Here is an 18,993-nt window from a genome sequence, read left to right on the forward strand (position 1 = left end):
TGGATGTTCTAGTAGAACATCCAGTTCAATCCAGTTCATCTAGAACAATCCAATTCTACCAGAGTTTACCTGTCATAAAATCTGAAATAAGTATTTCATCTATAAAATAAGAATATTTTAGCATTGTCCTAAGGATTAAATGAGATCATGTATGTGAGGGAGGAATAGAAACTGTAAAGCTCTGTAGTTATGGAAAACTCAAAAACAAATTATTTTTACATGTCATTTACAGATTTTAAAAACCATACCCCATACCCCTCTACTGCTTAAATATTTTTTTACTGATTGATGAATAATATAAATAGTGGTGGACTGGTACATGGTTAACAACCAGCTTTCCAAGGGAAAAAGGACCTGATTTGTAGCATTTGCCAATTACTGTGGTGTAAATACTACCACCAGGGCCAGTTTCAAGTTGCCAACGTGATACAGCTGATTCACTGTATTTCATGCAGCTGTATCCCTGCAGTAGCGAAGAGCTCACAAAGTCAGTCTCATGAGTCAGGAGCTGGCGCTGGCTCATCATGGATATAAATGATGCACCTATGTTGTTCATCATCTGTTTTTCTTCTTTTGTAAAAAGAAGTATGTGCTTGTTGAAGCAAAATTAGAAAACATATAAAAACAAAAAAAAGTTCATAATTCCACATCCTGCAAATATCTCTTTTTTATCTTTTGGTGAATAGTGTTTTACTGTTTTATGCACACCTCCACGTTCATATACTGTAGCAAAAATACAATAGCAGGATACACATTGTTCTAGAAGCAAACAAAAATGTATGAAGACGTTTATATGTTTATGAAGATCTTTAAGTATTTATATAGACACAAAATGTCACTGCAACCTAACATCATCCATTAAAAATAAAAGGAAAGGAAAACAGCAGGGAAAAGTGCAGTAATAACAAATGGTGATATGCTTGGTCTTAAGCATCATAGCAAACTCATTATTTCCAATGAAACAAGGATTTTTAGACCCATCTTTGGAAATGATTCCCAAATTAGAGAACCATCAGGTCTCAAAAAAGGAAGGGTCATCAAAGTCCATCCAGCCCAGCCACCCTGAGGTGCCTGTATCTCCTCAACAAGCTCCCTCCCAAATGTTTCCCTAAGGTCTGAAGAGCACCTGCAGCCTCCATCCCCCAAGGTGACATCTCTCCCTGGGCAGCTCTGCAATCTAGGCTCACTGTCTCCGTGCTGAGCTGCAGTCCAGCACAGCAGCTCCCGCCTTCATCCCCAACTTAGCCCAGGGCCATGGTTCCTAGCAGGTCCCCCCTCTTTTCAGCACCCAGCGTGTGGTCTTCTCGGCGGCAGCTAAGCACACTCCTTCTGTCCACCATTCCCGACACATGGGTCTTCCTGCTCCTTCCTCTCGGAACCGGTTCCAGGTTAGAAGTGAGGTACCCGGAAATGAAACAGCTGGTCCTCTCTGTGTTTTCCATCCATCCTGCAAAATCGACTCCTTGCTGCTGGGATGACAAGATGAAGTCCAAGCTCACATCCTGGTGGGAGGCGTGGGTGGATGGAAAAAAAGGCAAAAATGCCTAGCTATGATGGATGTTCTGCAGAGCTAAATGGGGTCTCGTAGTAAAGGGGGACAGGCTGATAGCTTTTATTAGAGATCGAGTCAGCATCTCTGAGGGATGACGTTTATGCTGCAAACTTGGTGACAAGACGGAGCCAGGCAGAAAGTCCAGCTCAAGCTGCATCCCTGAGGCAGCAGCAGACCACCTGCCCACTCCTTCTGCCTGCCCACTGCTTCCTCATGCCCCACCTTCTGCAGCTTTTAGTTCCAGGCCACCTGGCAGACTTCTCTCCAGATCTCAGGCTTCTCCCAAACAGGCCAACCCCAGAAGGGTGTCTGCCCCTGGACAACCATGCCAGGAAGGAGGCACATTGGGCCGTTGAGATAATGAACATCAGTGACACTGAGAAACGAGGATCAGGAGGCCCTGTGAGCAGTCCAGCCCCTCCCCACAGGCATCCTCTCCAAGGCACCGGTCCACTTGCTTCCCAGCAGAAACATCCCAGGTCCAAAGGCAGGCAGAGAGCCGGCCTGGGAAGGGGCTACTCTGTACCCCAAAGTCTCCAGGAAGCCCCAAACTCACCCTGAGCCTGCAACGCCCAATTATCCAAATGGTCTTCAAAGCCTCAGATGCTTTACAACCCAGTCCAGCAGCCTCTGACCCTCAATAGTATCAGCCCCAAATCCTGTGTGCTCAGAGCCTCCCAAGGCTTCCAGTCCAGCACCCTCCCCGACCTCGGCCACAGCTGTCACTTGTGCCCATGGAGCGCTAGGGCCCGGCACTGTGCCTGCAGATCATTGGGTTCCGTGTGTTTTGCTGTGGGAAGAAAGGGAAGGAGGGAGAGGAGGGAGGGAGAGGGTAGCTGGGGCAGGGAGACTGAAGGAAGAAGGGCATTAGCAGCTGTCACTCCTGGAGCGCTGGCCTCTCTGGAACGGGGTGCTCTCTGTCTGCATACTGGGGGCAGCGTCTTTCCTCTTCCTTTTTTCCTCTTCACAATGTCTGACAGTCCGCACATCCAAGAGGGAAGGAGAGGGTTTCCAAGATACCTCAGACTCTGTGTGGATTCAGATTCTGCCTTGAAGCTGGTGGAGCTGGAGATTAGGAAGGGCCTGGGCCTGCAGGCGGAGGAGAGGCAGCTCTCCCTGCTGACTCCCCCCTCCCTGACCCTCCCCTACCGGTCAGCACCTTCCTGGCTTGAGAGGAGTCCAGGACTTTTCTTTTCTCCAAATTCTGGAGACAGGCAGGCCCCAGGGTTAGAAGCAGCACCTTCTACCCTGTTCCGATCACAGCCTGAGTCTTGGACAAGGGCTCCTCCGGCTCTCAGTGGCTCCAGGATTCTGAGAACTCTGACATGCTTCCACCATCTGACAGGCAAGAGGCCAGATGGGCCTGGTTGGCCCACCCTCCCGATGGTACCAGCAGTAACTCTGACCCAGCAGCCCGTGGACACAGCTCAGCCTGGTGGGGCTGGAGTCTCTCCAGTCCCCTGCTCACTCCCCTCCCACCTCCAGAACTACTCAAGGCCCCGGGGTTACTAAGTCAGGCCCTGTCCCTCCAACGCCTTCCTCTCTGCTTCCCCTCCCCACGTCCCTTCCTTTCTCTGCTGACTGCCTCCACCTTCCCTCCTGTCCTAATCAGCTCAGGCTTAGGTGGCCGAATCTGCCTCCTACAGGGCCCATCTCCCTGCCCTCCTTCATACCACACACCACTGCCAGCATAATCTTCCTAAAGCACAATTTGGCCGCACGCCTCCACAGGTTAAAAACCTTCCGTGAGTCTCCATCTGATCTTCTGGGGAAGAAATAGCACTAATCTTGGTGACATTATGCAAAACACTTCTGCTGCCCCACAGACGCTGTTCTTAGCACTTTCTCCACATCCCCCCACCCCCCACCTTCCTCACAACCACGTTGAGGCTAGTCTCACTGTTACCCCCAGTTACAGTTGAGGAGACTGAGGCAGAGAGAGCCACTGACTTGCCCAAGGCCATATCACCAGGCTTCACTGGGACTTGAAAAGGATCCAGACTCCTTCAGCAAACCATCAGGCTGTCTGTGACGGCATTCGGACCTCTCCCTTACCTCCCAGGCAGCGCGGGCTCCCCAAAAGACACTGACGCTCCCACTTCCAAACCGTCACTCATGCAGTTTCCTCACCAAGAACACCCCACCCCTGTTGAAATCTGCCCCCGCCTCAGTGCCACTTCCTGGAAGTCTGTCCCCTACTCTGAGCACCTCCTCGAATGGGAATCCACTGACGAGGGACCTGACCCACTGTCTTTGCATGGCCATTTATGTTACATCTCCTGGGCCCAGAGGCCGGCGCAGCGTCTCCCTCCAAGTCCCTGCAGACCCACAGTAAGGAGAAGCACCCAAGGAAACACTTGTAGAATAGTGAGTGAGTGAACGAAAGTCAGTCACCAACACCTCCTCCATGAAGCCACGACCACAAGGCTCCCGGTGCGGGAAAATACTGTTCATCAAAAGCACTGAGATTTGTTTTTGTTTGTTTTGTTTTTGTTTTTGTTTGAGACGGAGTCTTGCTCTGCCGCCCACGCTGGAGTACAGTGGTGCGATCTCGGCTCACTGCAAGCTCCGCCTCCCAGGTTTAAGCAATTCAACTGCCTCAGCCTCCTGAGTCGTTTGGATTATAGGTGCCTGCCACCACGCCTTAATTTTTGTATTTTTAGTGAAGATGGGGTTTCACCATGTTGGCCAGGTTAGTCTCGAACTCCTGGCCTCAAGTGATCCACCTACCTCGGGTTTCCAAAGTGCTGGGATTACAGTTGTGAGTCACCGTGCCCGGTCCAAAACACTGAGATTTGACTTCTTCCTAGGCCAAAGGTCATCTGGGCAGCAAGGCGGGAGCTCCCGGATCAGGAAAGTACAGGCACACCATGTCTCTGAGTGGTGGGGTGGGGACAGAGGCTGGCAGGCCACCAACAGGGCAGCATCTGCTCCCAACCAAGGTGACTCAGATCTCGCCTTGTCCAACCTGCAGGCCTCCCAACAGTGGGGCTCTATAAGGCTGGTGTTCGCCTCCAGGGTTCTCCCCCACACTGGATGCCAACCTGCCCAGGGGCAGAAGGGAGGTTGGGCGTGGCGAGTGCCAGGTACAGTCAGAGTTTCCAGGACAGTTTGGAGCGGTGCCTCTTAATCTTGGCTGCACAGCCCCTGGGAGCTTAAAATAGACCCCCACGCCTGGGCGCCCCCACCGCTGACCCACCAGGGCTCAGTGCAGGGGGATGGCTCACACGGCACATTCTCCAGAAGCTCCTGGGGTAGCTTCCAGGTGCAGCTGGGGTTGGGAATCACTGGCTTATGCAACCCAGCAGAGAGGCAGGAAAGGCAGAGCTGAGATCGGGTGGGGCCACCTGTGGTGGGGAAAGAGATGAGCTCACACCTGGAGATGGTAAACAGTGCAAAAGCAAGAAGAAGCTTGCAGAAGGAGGCGTTGGGCCTTTGCCCCAGCTGCAGCCACGTGAGAGGGAAGCCAGGGGAGGAGCAAGGTGCAGGCATCTGTGGGCTGGGCAGGACCTGACTTCACTGGGCCCGGGCTGGGAAGGCCTCACCTGCTTCTCCAGCGGGAACGGAGGGCGACCTGCGCAGCCTAGGCACTGTGGCCGTGGTTCACATGCAAAAACTAAAAGCTGGACTCATTTTCAGAGAAACTGAGATAGAATACTCTGCCTAGATTGTTTCTGGAACACACGATCACCGTACCTGTTGGGAATCTGTTCTTGATGAGTTTTGTTGTTGTTGTTTTTATAAAAGGGGGACCCACTGTGGAGAGAGAAACAATGGCTTGAACTCTTAAAAGCTGCTCTTAGAGGTCTGGAGTCCACATCTTTGACTACCTGGCAGGGTGACATGCCTTTGAATCTCCCTATGTTTGGACCAAGAGGGGATGAGTTGGGATTTTGTGATCATACGAGGACTATTTTCATGGTTCTTGGACAACAAAAAGAGAACAAGAGAGGAGTCCTCTCTCTGCAGTTGCGTTTCTGACTCTCCCTCTTGTTGCAGAGTACGACTCTGTGAAGATTTCCTTTAACCCCATCAGCACTACGGAAGCCATCTCCCCCATGCTGGAGATGAGGCCTCCCGGGCAAAGGAGCCTGCCAGGTCGTGCCATCACAGTGCATGTGGAGGGTTTCATGCAGAATCCAACACACTTGAGGAGCTTGTCATCTAGTTTAAGCATTGATGGGCTTTATTTCACTATTCAGGGTTCTGAGGATGGAGAATAGGCCTTGTCCACTAGGAATGATGTAAGAGGTGCACTCTGAAAGAAACTGTACAAATAGGGAGAGATCACCTTCAGCCATTTGCTTGGAAAAGAGGCGCAGAGGACCCCCCTCTGCGCCAGGCCCGGCTGTGGAAAGCTTCCAAAAGCAGGAGGCATTTGATGTGGATCTTAACAGAAGGATTGGGTCACCAGGCCTACCAGGATGGATATAAACTAGGATCTAAAAGATCCAGGGGGCAATCCAATGAAGAAAATGTATTATTTCGTATATGAAATTTGAAACATGTATTTGGATCAGAAGTAGAGTAATTCAATCTACTGACAAATCAATCTACCGAAGAACCTCTTGGAAGATTTGGGGGAAGTTTTGCTTTACTTGAAATTAGTTTTGGTTTCCCCAGTGCTGTCCCACCCAAGTCAACTCCAGTAGCTTCATGAGTTCAGTTCTCCCCTGCTGAATGTCAGTTTCATGTGTGATTCATATTTCAGACTCCAAGCACTTACCAAATACTTAAACCACTTGCAAAATATCCATTTGATTGAGCCAGTGAATAAATCAGTGAATTGAAAGAAGCACTAAAGCAATAGATTTAAGTTGAAATTCTATTAGGGGAAAGAAACCTGCCAATCTATAAAATCCTGGATGTTGAAGATGTGTCCAATGGCTGAATCTTGAAATGAACCAGAAGCTCTCTTTCTCCAAAACCATTGAACCAAAATGCTAAAAATGAAACAACAAAACAAAAACAGACAACTTTAAACACTGTCAGGTTATGGTACAATGGTTAGGTGAACTGACTGCCACTAAAATAATTTACTAAAAGTAGAACTGAACAAAACTAAAAATTTAAACTCGGTAAATAAAACATCAAAGAAATAGTCAACGACTTAGAATAGCTCATCCAATATGAATTTCTGTGATCTTTATTAAGTATCCTTTAAAAAAAAACTTTTTTAGTAAGTTGGGAAATACCAGCACATTTACCATTTGCAGAACTAAGCTTCTGGCAAGTCGATTTTCAGAGAAGCAGCTTACAAAGAACTGGGTTTTCCTAAGTGACCTGAAGCTGCGCCAGCTGCTCAGATGCTTCCTGGGCTCTGTCTACTCTCTTTGGTGTTCTGAGCTGAGACCGGGTACCCTTGTGGACCCAGACGTGGAGCATAGCCTGGTCTCTGCCCTTGAGGGTCTTCAAGGCCATTCAGAGTCAGCAGAGAGGCCATGTCTGTGCATCTCTCGTAACTCACAGTCACCAGCTTCCGGAAGACATTCCACTATGTGGGTCCCAACCAACCCCACCACCAGACCCCCACCTCAAAACCAGTCCCTGGGCAGAGTATGCCCAGGAAGCACCCCTTGAAGGCAGTCCCCTGACCCCCTTCTGAGCCCTTGAATTCCACTCCAGGTCCTTCTCAGCACCTCACTCTAAGACCTGAAGTGAGCCACTTCCTCTCCAGTCCCTCAAGTTCCCTTCTTCGTCTCTTGGGACAGTAGATTCAGAGAATCTGCTGCTTTCTTATTGCTTTGTGGCCCCATCAAAGCCCTTCTTAAGAATGGGCTCGACAACAATGAACAACTGGCTTAGAACACCCTGTCTCTGTTATTCTGTCTGCCCCAGACAGGTCTTCTGCCTCCCTAGGCTGTCTGAATGGCTTCACTTCTCTCCTTCCTTAATGCTTCTCTCTGATTGCCCATTCCCCAGACCTCCAAATCAGCACAGAGCTTCCTGCCACAGCCCTCTTTGTAGGGGGCTCACCCCTGCCCCCCTGTCTGGGTCCAACTGCCAAGGCCACAGCCCTGGCATGGGCACCCAGACTCCCTGATGCCAAGTCGGCCACAAGCCTGGAGCAGGCCTTGGCTCTGGGATTCCAGACTGTATTCCCACGACATGATGGATGTTCTGAGAGGGACAGAATCGCCGAACTCGGGCCGGGGATCCTGTCTCTCCTTCACTGTTCTTCACTTAGACCCTCATACCCGGGGCAGTGTGTGTGGCTGGGGACTCATGAGTCACACCTGCTGTGAGCACTGAGCACCTGCTACGTGGCAGGGGCTGCACTGGGCCACATGTGGACTCCACAGGCAAAGGCCACCTTGGGACATGCTCACAGCAGCACGCTCCAGAAGCCTGGGCTCTTCAGTGGGCTCTGAGTGCTTTCTAGTACCTTCCACAGGCAGTGTGCCCGGTGCTAGCCTCACAGCACCCAGTAGCCCAGGTATTATTATTGATCTCATTTTCCAGGTAAGAAAACCAAGACTCAGAGAAGTCAAGGTATTTGCTCAAGGCCACATGGACAGCGGATCTGAGATTTAATTCCTTCTCCATCTCATTCTGGAGGCTCCAGGGGTGACACAACCATTGAATGGAATATGATCAGCCACTAAAAGCAATGGCGTGGGTCTCCATTATTTTCACAAGGAAAGGTGTCCACAATACAGCATTAGATAGAGAATGGTTACAGAGTCATCTGCATGATGCCATTTCTGGGAATGAAAAGTATGTAGAAATAGAAGTATGTGAGTGGATAAAAAAGGAAAAAAAAAAGGCAGGGTATGTTCCAAAATATTTACACATGGTCTTTGCTTAGAAAATTGTTTCCATTTTATCCTGCTGTCTATGCTTATGTAGGTGAGCATTGGACTGACAATTCTGAAGTCCCTTCCTGATGACCAGCATGACCTTTTCCTTCCCAAGAACTACGTTTCTCTTGCTCCTCGCCTCCCCACCTTACACAAGGCACAGCTGAGCCCAGACAGGGGCGGCAGCTGACCTAAAACCACCCAGCAGAGCACGTCCCAAGCTTCAGGCCTGGAGCCCAGGAGTCTTGACTCCACACTCACGGGGGGCCTGGGGCCTGACCAGACCAGTGAGGCCTCTGACCCTTCACTCCCTGAGAGAATGTGCCCCAGCCTGTGCAGCAGCTGCCCCCGGGCCCTCCTTCAATACCAGTCCTAGGTAGAAAGGCTGATGGTGGCCCAGGAGGAGGGTCTGGGCTTGGCCTGGCCACTGCAGGAGACTCCAGGGTTCACTTTTCCCCTTTGCTCCCACCACCTGGAATCCCTGCTGCCTGAAGCACCCCCACTATGGCATCCCTCTAAGCAAGACCAGAGCTCATCATTCTTCAGCAGCTGTTCTGGTGGGCTCGACCAAGAAGTCAAGGACCCCCTGACAAGGAAGCTTCAGCGCAAGCCAGCGGCTCTTGGTGTGTGTGTGGAGTGGGCGTGAGTGAGTGTCTCTTCCTCAGTGCACATGCCTGACTCCCGTCCACTCCATACCCTCCTGACACGGCCTGGGGAGGGACTGGCCGACAGACACTCCCCAGGCCTGACCCTCTCCTGTCCCCCTGTGCCTGCCCAAACTGTGCGCTGACATTGGTGCTGCCTCCATGCAGAGCTGGGAAGGATCAGACCCATGGCTGGGTCAGGGATCCTGCCCAAGAAGAGGGAGAGGTGGGGGTTGGCTGATTTGCAGGATTTGGTTCCGTGGAGAGCTGGAGAAATGGATTCCAGGAAACCAGGAAGGCAGGGAGAGCAGACACCTGAGGTGGGAGAGAGGGGCCTGGGCAGCCAGAGCCCAGGGCGGGGGTATGGAATGTCGGCACGTCCCTGGAAGCTAAGCAGGAATGTGGTGGGAGACATACACCCATGGGTGCTTCCAAGAGGCACAGCGAATTCCTGCTGTCAGGCAGAATTCCCAGAAACAGCAGGTGAGTAGTCTCTACTCACCTTAGAAACGCCCACCGCACAGGAGACTGGCAAAGCTCCCTCTTGAACTTTCTCCCTGCTCGACGACCTCTCATCTTCAGGAGACTGGCGAAGCTCCCTTTCGAAATTTCTCCCTGCTCGACGACCTCCCTCCTGCCCCCTCGTCTCATCTTCAGGCTTCTTGTCTTTGCTAAGACTCCAGGGGAGTCCAGGGAGGCCAAGGGGGTCCCTTCTCCAGCAAACATTCACTGAGGGAGGAGTGGCCCTGTTTATTCAAAGCAATTCATACGTTCTGTGTGCAGCAGGCTACACCCTGGAGGTACAGGAATTAGGAACTGCCCTGCAGGCCCTGAGGGGCTCCAGGCTGGGTCTGAAGGAGAAGAAAAATTGAGAAACTGCTGTTTACCTAGAGAAAGGTAAATATTGTCAGTGAGGAATGTGCAAACGGCCCAGGGTTAGAGGATGACCTTCCCTGCAGAAAAGGCCCCAGGGATTGCACAGGATGCCAGGCTGATCCTTCTTTAGTCTCCTGGGCCCTCCTTCAATACCAGGCTGATCCTTCTTCAGTCCCCTGGGCCCTCCTTCAATACCAGGCTGATAACTTCTTCAGTCTGGCATCCTGGGCAATTCCTGGGACTTTTCTGTGCCCTTTCCTCTACAACCCTCCTCCTTGCCCCATTAAAAGATCCCCCAGTAAAAGTCAATCAGATGGCTCGCCCTGCCTGTAATCCCAGCACTTTGGGAGGCGGATCACCTGAGGTCAGGAGTTCAAGACCAGCCTGTCCAACACGGAGAAAGCCCGTCTTTACTAAAATGCAAAAATAAGCCAGCATGGTGCACGCCTGTAATCCCAGCTACTTGGGAGGCTGAGGCAGGAGAATCGCTTGAACTCAGGAGGCTGAGGTTGAAGTGAGCTGAGATCGCACAGCTGTATTCCAGCCTTGGGTGACAGAGCCAGACTCCGTCTCAAAAAAAAAAAAAAAAGTCAGACCAAGGCTTTTGGGGCCCTGACTCCCATTTCCTTCGAAGTGTGTGGGTTTCTGGACAGGTTTGTAGCCACCAGGTACCATTCCCTCAGCCTCATCTGGGTCGATCAGCTCAGCCCTGGTGCCCTCCACTGTCCCGGTTCTAACATTGCAAGCCCAGCATTCCAAGACCCCTTACACCCCAGCCAGTCAGGATGGTGCCCACCCCATTGCCTGAGCTCTTAGCCCACAGGGGAGCTCCCCTATTGCCTGCAGAAAAAGGAACAGAAGTGTGGTCCACACCACAGGTCTACAGGCCTGGTCTCCTGGCTACTCCCCCAGCAGCAAATCAGCCTGAGCTGCTTTCTCTCACCTGCTCCCTTACACGTGGAGCTGATTCCGTTTCTAAGTGAGTGGATAGAGAGGGGGATGGAAGAGCTAGCAGATGCCTCCATAGCCTGCAGAGACGGCAACAGGACCGTGTTTCTGAGGGTGGGCCAGGGCCTTCCTTCCTGGGACCCAGGAACTTCCATTCCAATGCATTTTCTTCTCAAAGGTTGGACCTTGGTCCACGGTTGCAAGGAGAGCCCAGATCTAACCATCATCACAGATCTGGATGTATATGCTGACCCTAGAGTTGGTAACGCTACTGTAGAAAATGTCTTCTTTGGCCAGGTGTGGTGGCTCATGCCTGTAATTCTGGCACTTTGAGAGGCCGAGGCGAGTGGATCACCTGAGGTCAGGAGTTCGAGACCAGCCTATCCAACATGGCGAAACCATGTCTCTACTAAAAAATACAAAAAAAATTGCTGGGCATGGTGGCGCATGCCTATAATCCCAGCTACTCGGGAGGCTGAGGCAGGAGAATCGCTTGAACCTGGGAGACAGAGGTTGCAGTGAGCCGAGATCACACCACGGCACTCCAGCCTGGGTGACAGAGCGAGATTCCATCTCGAAAAAAAAAGAAAAAAAAATGCCTTGTTTGTTTTTTTCTTTTTGGTTTTGGTTTTTCTTCAGCCCTTCCAGATTCTGTCCCAACCCCCAACTATAGAAATGGAGACAGTCAGGTGCCGTGCTAGCTCCATGGAAAACTCAAGCCCTTTCCTCCTGAGTCAGTCAACAGACTGTGGAGTCGGGGCCAGTGGGGCAGGGCCTTCCCACAGGGGAAAATCCAGCAAAACTTCATGCAGGAGGGTCGAGTTTCCCCGTGTGCTCCTCTGTGATTTCTAACCTTCCATGATGCGCCCATATTATTTTTAGCATGAAATATTTCAGACACATAAAAATATAGAGACTAACATAGAGGACACCCACATAACCATCAACATCATCAGCTAAAGAAATGAAACCTTCAGAACCGGCTGAGGCCCCTCTGATGCCTTCCCCAAACCCCTCCCGCCTGCTCCAGAGCAAGCATCAGTCCTGAATTAGAAGTTTATTTTCCCCATGTATGAGCTGCATGTGTCTTCAAAATCAGGTATTTTTTAAAAGAAAAGAAAATCGATTTTGCCCTCTACAGATTTAAGCTGCTGTTCTCAGACTTTGGGACCCTCCCGTACCAGGAGCATTTCCAAAGAAATTTGTGTCATGGTGAGACTCTCCATTTTGCAGAGTAAGAACACGAAGGAAAAGAAACACCAAAAAAAAAAAAAAAAAAAATCTCCTGTGATTCCAATAGCTTCCTAAGAGAAAGGAATTCAGTGGTGAAAATGCACCATATCCTCAGAATTTAAAAAGTGAACGCAAAGCCTTTATTTTTCTTTTGTTATTTTATTTTATTTTCCTACACAGACCCGGGAAAACCTCTTCTTGACCAGCTCAGCACTGAGGAATCATCACTTCAGAAATGAGACCTCTGTGACCCGCGTCCCTAAGAGGATGGGGCTTTCCTGGAGGACCTCCGGGCAGAGCCAGGATGGGCATAGACTTTGCCGCAGGCCTCCTGCTCAGTCAGGTGAGCAGGCAGGTCTGAGGCTGCCTCTGCTCTGTTACCCTCTCACCTCCTTGTCTTCTCTCTTCCACTCCCTCTGCAGCCCTTCCTGTTCAGAGCCCTGAGGGAGGAGACTGGGGTGTCCACCTCTCCTCTCCCTAGCCCCAGGTGCTCCCTGCCCACAGCCCAGGCAGAGGAGGGAAGGTCTGACCCCAGCCCTGAGGCTGGAAGGGCCTGGAGGGCACTGGCCAGGCTCTGAGCACCGGGCAAGAAGGAACAGGTCGCAATGAGTGACCGCAAGAGATCATGGTGACTCCTGAAAACGCCCAGGCCCCGCCTCAGTGCCCCGGGCTACCCCTGGCCCCCCAGGCTTTGTGCTGAAGCCGAGATAAAGTGGACAGGCGCACCTCACTCCTCCACAGGTGTGCCCCACCCCCCCACCCGCAGGTCTGCCCGAGAGCACGGCAGGTGGGAAAGAGAGGAATCCTGACTCCAAGGCCAGGGCCGCCACCTCCCCAAAGCCCGATTTCACCCAGTGCTACCATAAGTTTGCCTTGGCTGCTCCTGGACCCACCTGGGGCTTCAGTTTCCACATCTGCCAAGCAAGGTGCCTGGGTCCGACCACCTGAGACCCAGGACAAAGGGAGCCCTGGGAACGCCGGGCTGTGATGAGCGAGCCTGGGTCTCGTTTCTAAACCTCACGGCACCAACACAACCCAAGTCCATACAGGGCTGTGCCCTGTCAGGGTGGAGGGCCCTGCCTGCTCAGCCCTGTCCTTCTCCCACTTGCTCTGCCCTTTCCCCACCTCCCCCAACCCTAACCACACAGACGCACGCACACACACACACAGAGACACACACAGACACAGACGCACAGATGCACACACAGACACACACAGACTCACAGACACATAGACACAAAGACACACACACAGACACAGAGACACATAGATGCACACACAGACACACACAGACTCATGGATACAGACAGACACACAGACACACACAGACAGTGACACACACACAGACACACACAAAGACACAGAGACACACAGACACATACAGACACACACGGACACAGACATTCACGCAGACCCACAGATAGACACACACAGCTACACAGACACAGACAGACACACAGACACACACACACAGACACACAGACACACGGATAGATACACAGGCACACAGACAAAGACATACCTAGACACACACACACATAGACACAGATATACAGACACACAGATACACACAGATACATACACAGGCACACACACGGACACACAGACATACCTAGACACACAGATACACACAGAGCCACACACAGACACACATATACACATACACAGACACAGACACATATACACAGACATAAACACATACACAGACACAGACACACAGACACACAGACACACACAAACACACAGACACACAGGCACACAGACACACACAAACACACATACACAGACACACACGCAGACACAGACACACACAGATAAACACACACAGACACACACAGATAAACACACACAGACACATAGACACAGAGACACACACAGATACACAAAGCCACACACAGACACACAGACACAGACACACAGATAAGACACACACACAAATGGACACACGCAGACACACAGACACGGAGACACACTCAGACACACACACAGATACATACACATGCAGATGCACACAAGGACACACAGACACACAAACATACAGAGACACACAGATGCATACATACAGAGACACACATACAGACACACAAACACACACACAGATGCACACACAGACATACACGTATATTATTTGCAGCCGAAGAGAGGCAGGCTGCGTGCAGAGGCTGGCAGCTGGGCTCCGTCTGTCCATGCCAGGCGCCCGCTCCTGTTTGTGCAGGACACGTGCCCAGGTCCTCACCAGCAGCTCAGGCAGAACCTGGAGCCACAGACACCGCCCAGCACCATCCTCACACATCCTCTGCCCACCTGCCCTCTGCTCCGCGTCAGGGGAGGCAGGAGCTGCCCCTGGGGCCTGCTCCAGGCAGTTCTCCCACCGCAGGTGAGAGGGGTGGGCTGGGAGAGGGGTGGGCTGGAAGGAACCCTGGAAGCAGGTGGGGGCCCTCGGAGGCAGCCGCCCCACAAACACCAAGCACACATGGAACTCGGCAGTCCTTTATTTAGATCAATGCGGGGCTGAGGGACCCTCATTCCACTGCAGGGCAAAGGGGGACCAGGCCCAAGGAGGCCTCCTTCTGCCCAAGGTCTGGAGGCAGAGAGGGGCTCGCAGGCGGCCCGAGGGCGCCGCATCCAGGCCCCGGAGCGCAAAGCCTTCCTCCCAGCGGGGAGGCAGTTTCCCATCCACCGACCAGGTTTCCCTGGAGAGGCCCAGCACAAAAGCAGCAGAGGGCGGTGGCCCTGAAGGCTCAGAGCGCAGCCAGGGGGACACAGGCGGGGAGCCTCACTCCTGGGCGAGTATCCTCGCGAACTCCTCGTAGTTCACCCGCCCGTCCTGGTCCACGTCGGCCTCGCGGATCATGGCGTCCAGCTCCTCCTGCGGCAGCGGCTGCCCCAGCCCCGCCATGGCCTGCTTGAGCTCGTCCACGGTGATGTGGCCGTCGCCATCCTGGTCGAAGGCGCGGAAGGCGACCTGCAGGTCCTCCAGGCCGGCCCTGGCCTTCTTCGCCGCCGTCAGGAACTCCTGGAAGCTGATTTCGCCGTCGCCGTCGCTGTCAAGCTGGGAGATGAGTTTCTTCAGCTGGGCCTCCGAGAGGTTCTTGCCCATGGCCTTCAGCGCTGCGCCCAGCTCCTGGGCATTGATGGTGCCGTTTTCATCCGTATCAACCGTGGAGAAAGCCTTTTTGTACTGGGCCTCCTGCTCAGGAGTCAGCTCACCGGCCATGCCTGCGTCTCCTGCACCTCGCGGAGCCTCCGAGCTGCTGCCCACCGGCCCTCAACCTGCTGTTCTCAGAGCTCGTGGTCCAGAGTGCAGGCAGCCGCAGGGATCCGGGCAGCGTCTGTCCCAGACAGTTCTGCCTTGGCATGGGAACCCCCTCCTTTTCTGCAATCGGAACAAAGGGAGGAGGGAGGCTCCCCACCCTCCAAATGCCCTGGGGTGAGAGCCTCCTCCCAGGGAGGGACAGATCAGCTGCAGACAGGAAATGCAGGAATGGGAGTGGGAGAGCTGTCAGGTGCCAGGTGGGAACTGCCATGGGGTCGGGGTATCGGATGGCTAGCCTGCCAACCCCTCCTGGCCTTGATAGCAACCACCTCCCTCCAGGAACATTCTGCCCAAGGGATAGTTTCCCCTGCAGCTGATTCTTGGAGATCCTGACCAAGCCAAGGGGTTCAAGACAGCTTCTGCAACTTCACAAAGACTCAGACTGGAGGGGGAGGTGGCTTGAAGAGGGCTCCCTCAAGGGCACAGCAGGCCCCAGTGTTTGGTGTTTCCGTACCCCTCTCTCCAGTGCTACTGCCTAGCTCTTGCCCTGAGGCTGGGGTTGGTGGAAGGGAAGTGGGTGGTAGCGTTGATTCTGCCAGGGCACAACTGTGGGTATCATGAGATTCCCAGTCCAGGGTCTAGAGACAGAGGATGGGGCTCACTGCCTGTAACTTCAAGGAAGCAAGGGACCAGGGCTGCCTTCAGAGCCATAGCTGGTGCTGAGATGGTGTTTATCAAGTGAACATGTGACGTGCAGTTTCAGAGGAGAGGGAAAGACTTTTTGTCTCTCCAGAATACTCCCTTCTAGCTCAGGGATTCCTACAATTCAATTCCATCGCCAAGTCCGAGGTTCCCTGTGCAGACACCCTGGGAGCTCAGTGGCAGGCATTCCATTCACAGGGCGTCAAACAGCTACAGCTGGAGTTTTGCTGCAGCGAGACATGGGGGGCCTCAGTGCCCAGCATACCCCAAAGGTACAGGCAGAGGGGCAGGAGGATGCAGAACAGGTGGCTGCCATCAAACTTGGCCCTCCTTGTGGTTTTACTAAGCATCAGCCCTAAGCACAGAGACCCATCTGGGAACCTACTGGGGTCCTCAATCTGATCTGTTCTCTGGAAGGAAACCCCCAGGGCCACTTGCCTTGACCAACTTTTAGAGCAACAGCTAAGCTTTCGGGAGACCATCCCCAAGTCCTTCCACTGATGTGATCTACAGTTGTGAGGGGACATTTGCCTTGGAGTCCCCAGAATGCCTTTCTCAAGCAAGTCCCCTCTTATCTCCATAGATTCCCATTCTTCTCCCCAGCCCCTGCCCGTACATAGGGAACAAACTCCTTTATTCTCCTGAGAAAGTTTATACATTCCACCTCCCTCCTGTTCAGCCCATCAGATAGACCAAGTGCTCTCTCCTTCTCTAAAGTGCAGCCGGACAAACACCTCCCAGCCCCTTGGTGCTGCACACATTCTCCAAGGGAAGCCAGAGGCTGGGGTGCCCAACCACTCACTCCATGACCCACAGCTCAGTCCCCCAGGACCACACAAGGGGCAAACCAGGCAGAGCAGTGAGAGGAGGGAAGATGCCCCAGCCAGCCCTGGTGCGGCAGCTGCTCTCCGAGCTGCGTGTGAGGGGCCAGAGGGAGGTGCAAAGGGCTGGGAAGCACCGCAGCAGAGGGAAAGGCTGAGGTTTGCAGAGAGGGAGCTCCGTGGACCAGGTACAAAAGGGAAGGTCATGGTCAGCAGGGAGAGGGAAGCAAGGGGGTCACCCCACCGGAGTTCAGGGGGACCCAGCATAGACAGAGAGATGCAGAGAGCAGTGTCCCAGTTGTCTAACTCATTTTATAAAGATAGCTTGAAGATTTTCTAGCTCACCTCAGTGGTGGAATAATACAAAGGCCTCAATAAATATTGAGCAACCAATTTCTCAATGAAATTGACAACCGGTTTGGGGTGGAGAACGTGGGTCTGGCCAGGAGATGAGAACAGAGAAGCATCCTGCCTGGTGAGGGGCCCAGGGAGGGCGGGACGCTTAATAGCTGGATTCAGCCCAGCTCCTTGTTTTATTTCCTTAAAGAATACCTGAAGATTTAAATCTATAGCTGAAATTTCCTTTCCTTCTCATCTTGTTGATGGGACCTGTGATTAAAATCCAAATGCTTAATAATTATTTCATGTCATTTTCCCCGGGTATTAAATACTACTTTGCAAACAGTATTAGGAGACTTGAGCTCCCGGTTCCAGTTTTGTCAGTGATGTGGAAACGTGTGTCTCAATATCCGCATCTACAAACGAGGATGATGCACCCACCATATCTGATCGGAGCGTGTAGGATCAGAATATTAAGTACAGAGCCAGCAGCAGGTGTTATTATTCTATGATAAACCTCATGTCAATAACAAGCTGATTCATGTTTGATGTAAACCAACACTCGGGAAAACATCTACTTGAAGAGGAATCTCACAATTTTGTGATTATACCTCTTTTGATTGAATGGAAAAATTAAATGCGTCCACCTCGAGGTTTAGTTAAGTCCAACATGCCAAGGCTCAGAGCATTAGCTGACTTTTCAGTGTCAGCTCCAGACAGAGGCAGTTCCATGCAGAGCAGAAACACCTATTTAGAAAAAGCCTCAGGCTGTCTCATCACGAGACAGGACGATGGTCACTATTCTCATGATGTGCATTTTCTAGATGGAGAGAGGCCATGTCCATAGGGAAAGTCCCCTGACTTCCCGCTGCGTGTTTCCCCATCCGGGGTCATTTCCTCCCTAACACATTCTCTTTTCAGGGCATGTACAAGCAGTGCGATTGTTTTCTTCATCCTCCCCTCAGCCTCCCACCACAGTATGCAAGCCGTCAGCTGCCTTGGCTCAGCCTCTGTGGGTGACGTTTCCACTCCCCTCCTCTGGGTTCAGCACTAGGGACACCAAGGACGGCCATGCCTGAGTGACCCGCACCACAGACGGCCTGGCACAGCCCAAATGGGGGCTCCCGAAGAGGGACAAGATGGCATTTGTTGTCAAATCTAGGCAAGCTTGGTCAAGCCCCTCTGCCTTGGCTGGCTTAGCACGGCAGCTGGGTGCAGAGCCTGGCTTTGAGGAGGGAGAAACCCTTCTTTCTAGCTAAGGTGCATTCTCAGGCGACGCCTTCTGCGTGTATCCCTGTGTGATGCAGGGGCCAAGGGCATCACCCGTCCTCCACTCCATAAGGAGCCTGAAGCTGGGGTGCCCAGCCGCTGGCTCCACATCCCACAGCTGAGCTCCCCCGACCCAGGGGCCATGTGAGAAGCAAACCCAGCAGGGAAGTGAGAGGAAGGAAGATACCCCAGCTAGCCCTAATGTGGTGGCAGCCCCCGGAGCTGTGTGCGAGGGGCCTAAGGGAGGTGCAGAAGGCTGGGAAGAACTGCAGCAGAGGGACAGGCTGAAGTTTGCAGAGAAGGATCCAGGGATCAGGTGAGAAAGAGAAGGTCGTGATCAGCACAGAAGCGGGAAGTGGGGGGGTTTGCAGGGAGATGGCAGCTTTGTGATTGAGTGCTGGAGGTGGGCTCTCCTCCCCTCTCCCGCGCCTGTCAGCTGAGCCCCTCATGGAGACGCCAACTCTCCCTGCCACCCTGGAGGAGAAAGGGAGTCTCCTTCATTGAGGAGGACTGAAGACGTCTGCAACTTGCTATAGGAAGGGTGAAAACCTCT

General features: G+C 52.7%; 1 protein-coding gene across 1 annotated transcript; it reads right to left on the reverse strand.

The window, feature by feature from the left end:
- Window positions 1-14,527: 14,527 nt before the first annotated feature.
- On the reverse strand, window positions 14,528-15,425 carry CALML5 (calmodulin like 5). Its single transcript, XM_004049014.5, has one exon. It carries the CDS (start codon window positions 15,268-15,270, stop codon window positions 14,830-14,832), a length of 441 nt encoding a protein of 146 aa, XP_004049062.3. The 5' UTR covers window positions 15,271-15,425; the 3' UTR covers window positions 14,528-14,829.
- Between the last annotated feature and the right edge of the window lie 3,568 nt (window positions 15,426-18,993).

This window comes from Gorilla gorilla, chromosome 8 (genome assembly GCF_029281585.2).
Source record: "Gorilla gorilla gorilla isolate KB3781 chromosome 8, NHGRI_mGorGor1-v2.1_pri, whole genome shotgun sequence".
NCBI lineage: Eukaryota > Metazoa > Chordata > Mammalia > Primates > Hominidae > Gorilla > Gorilla gorilla.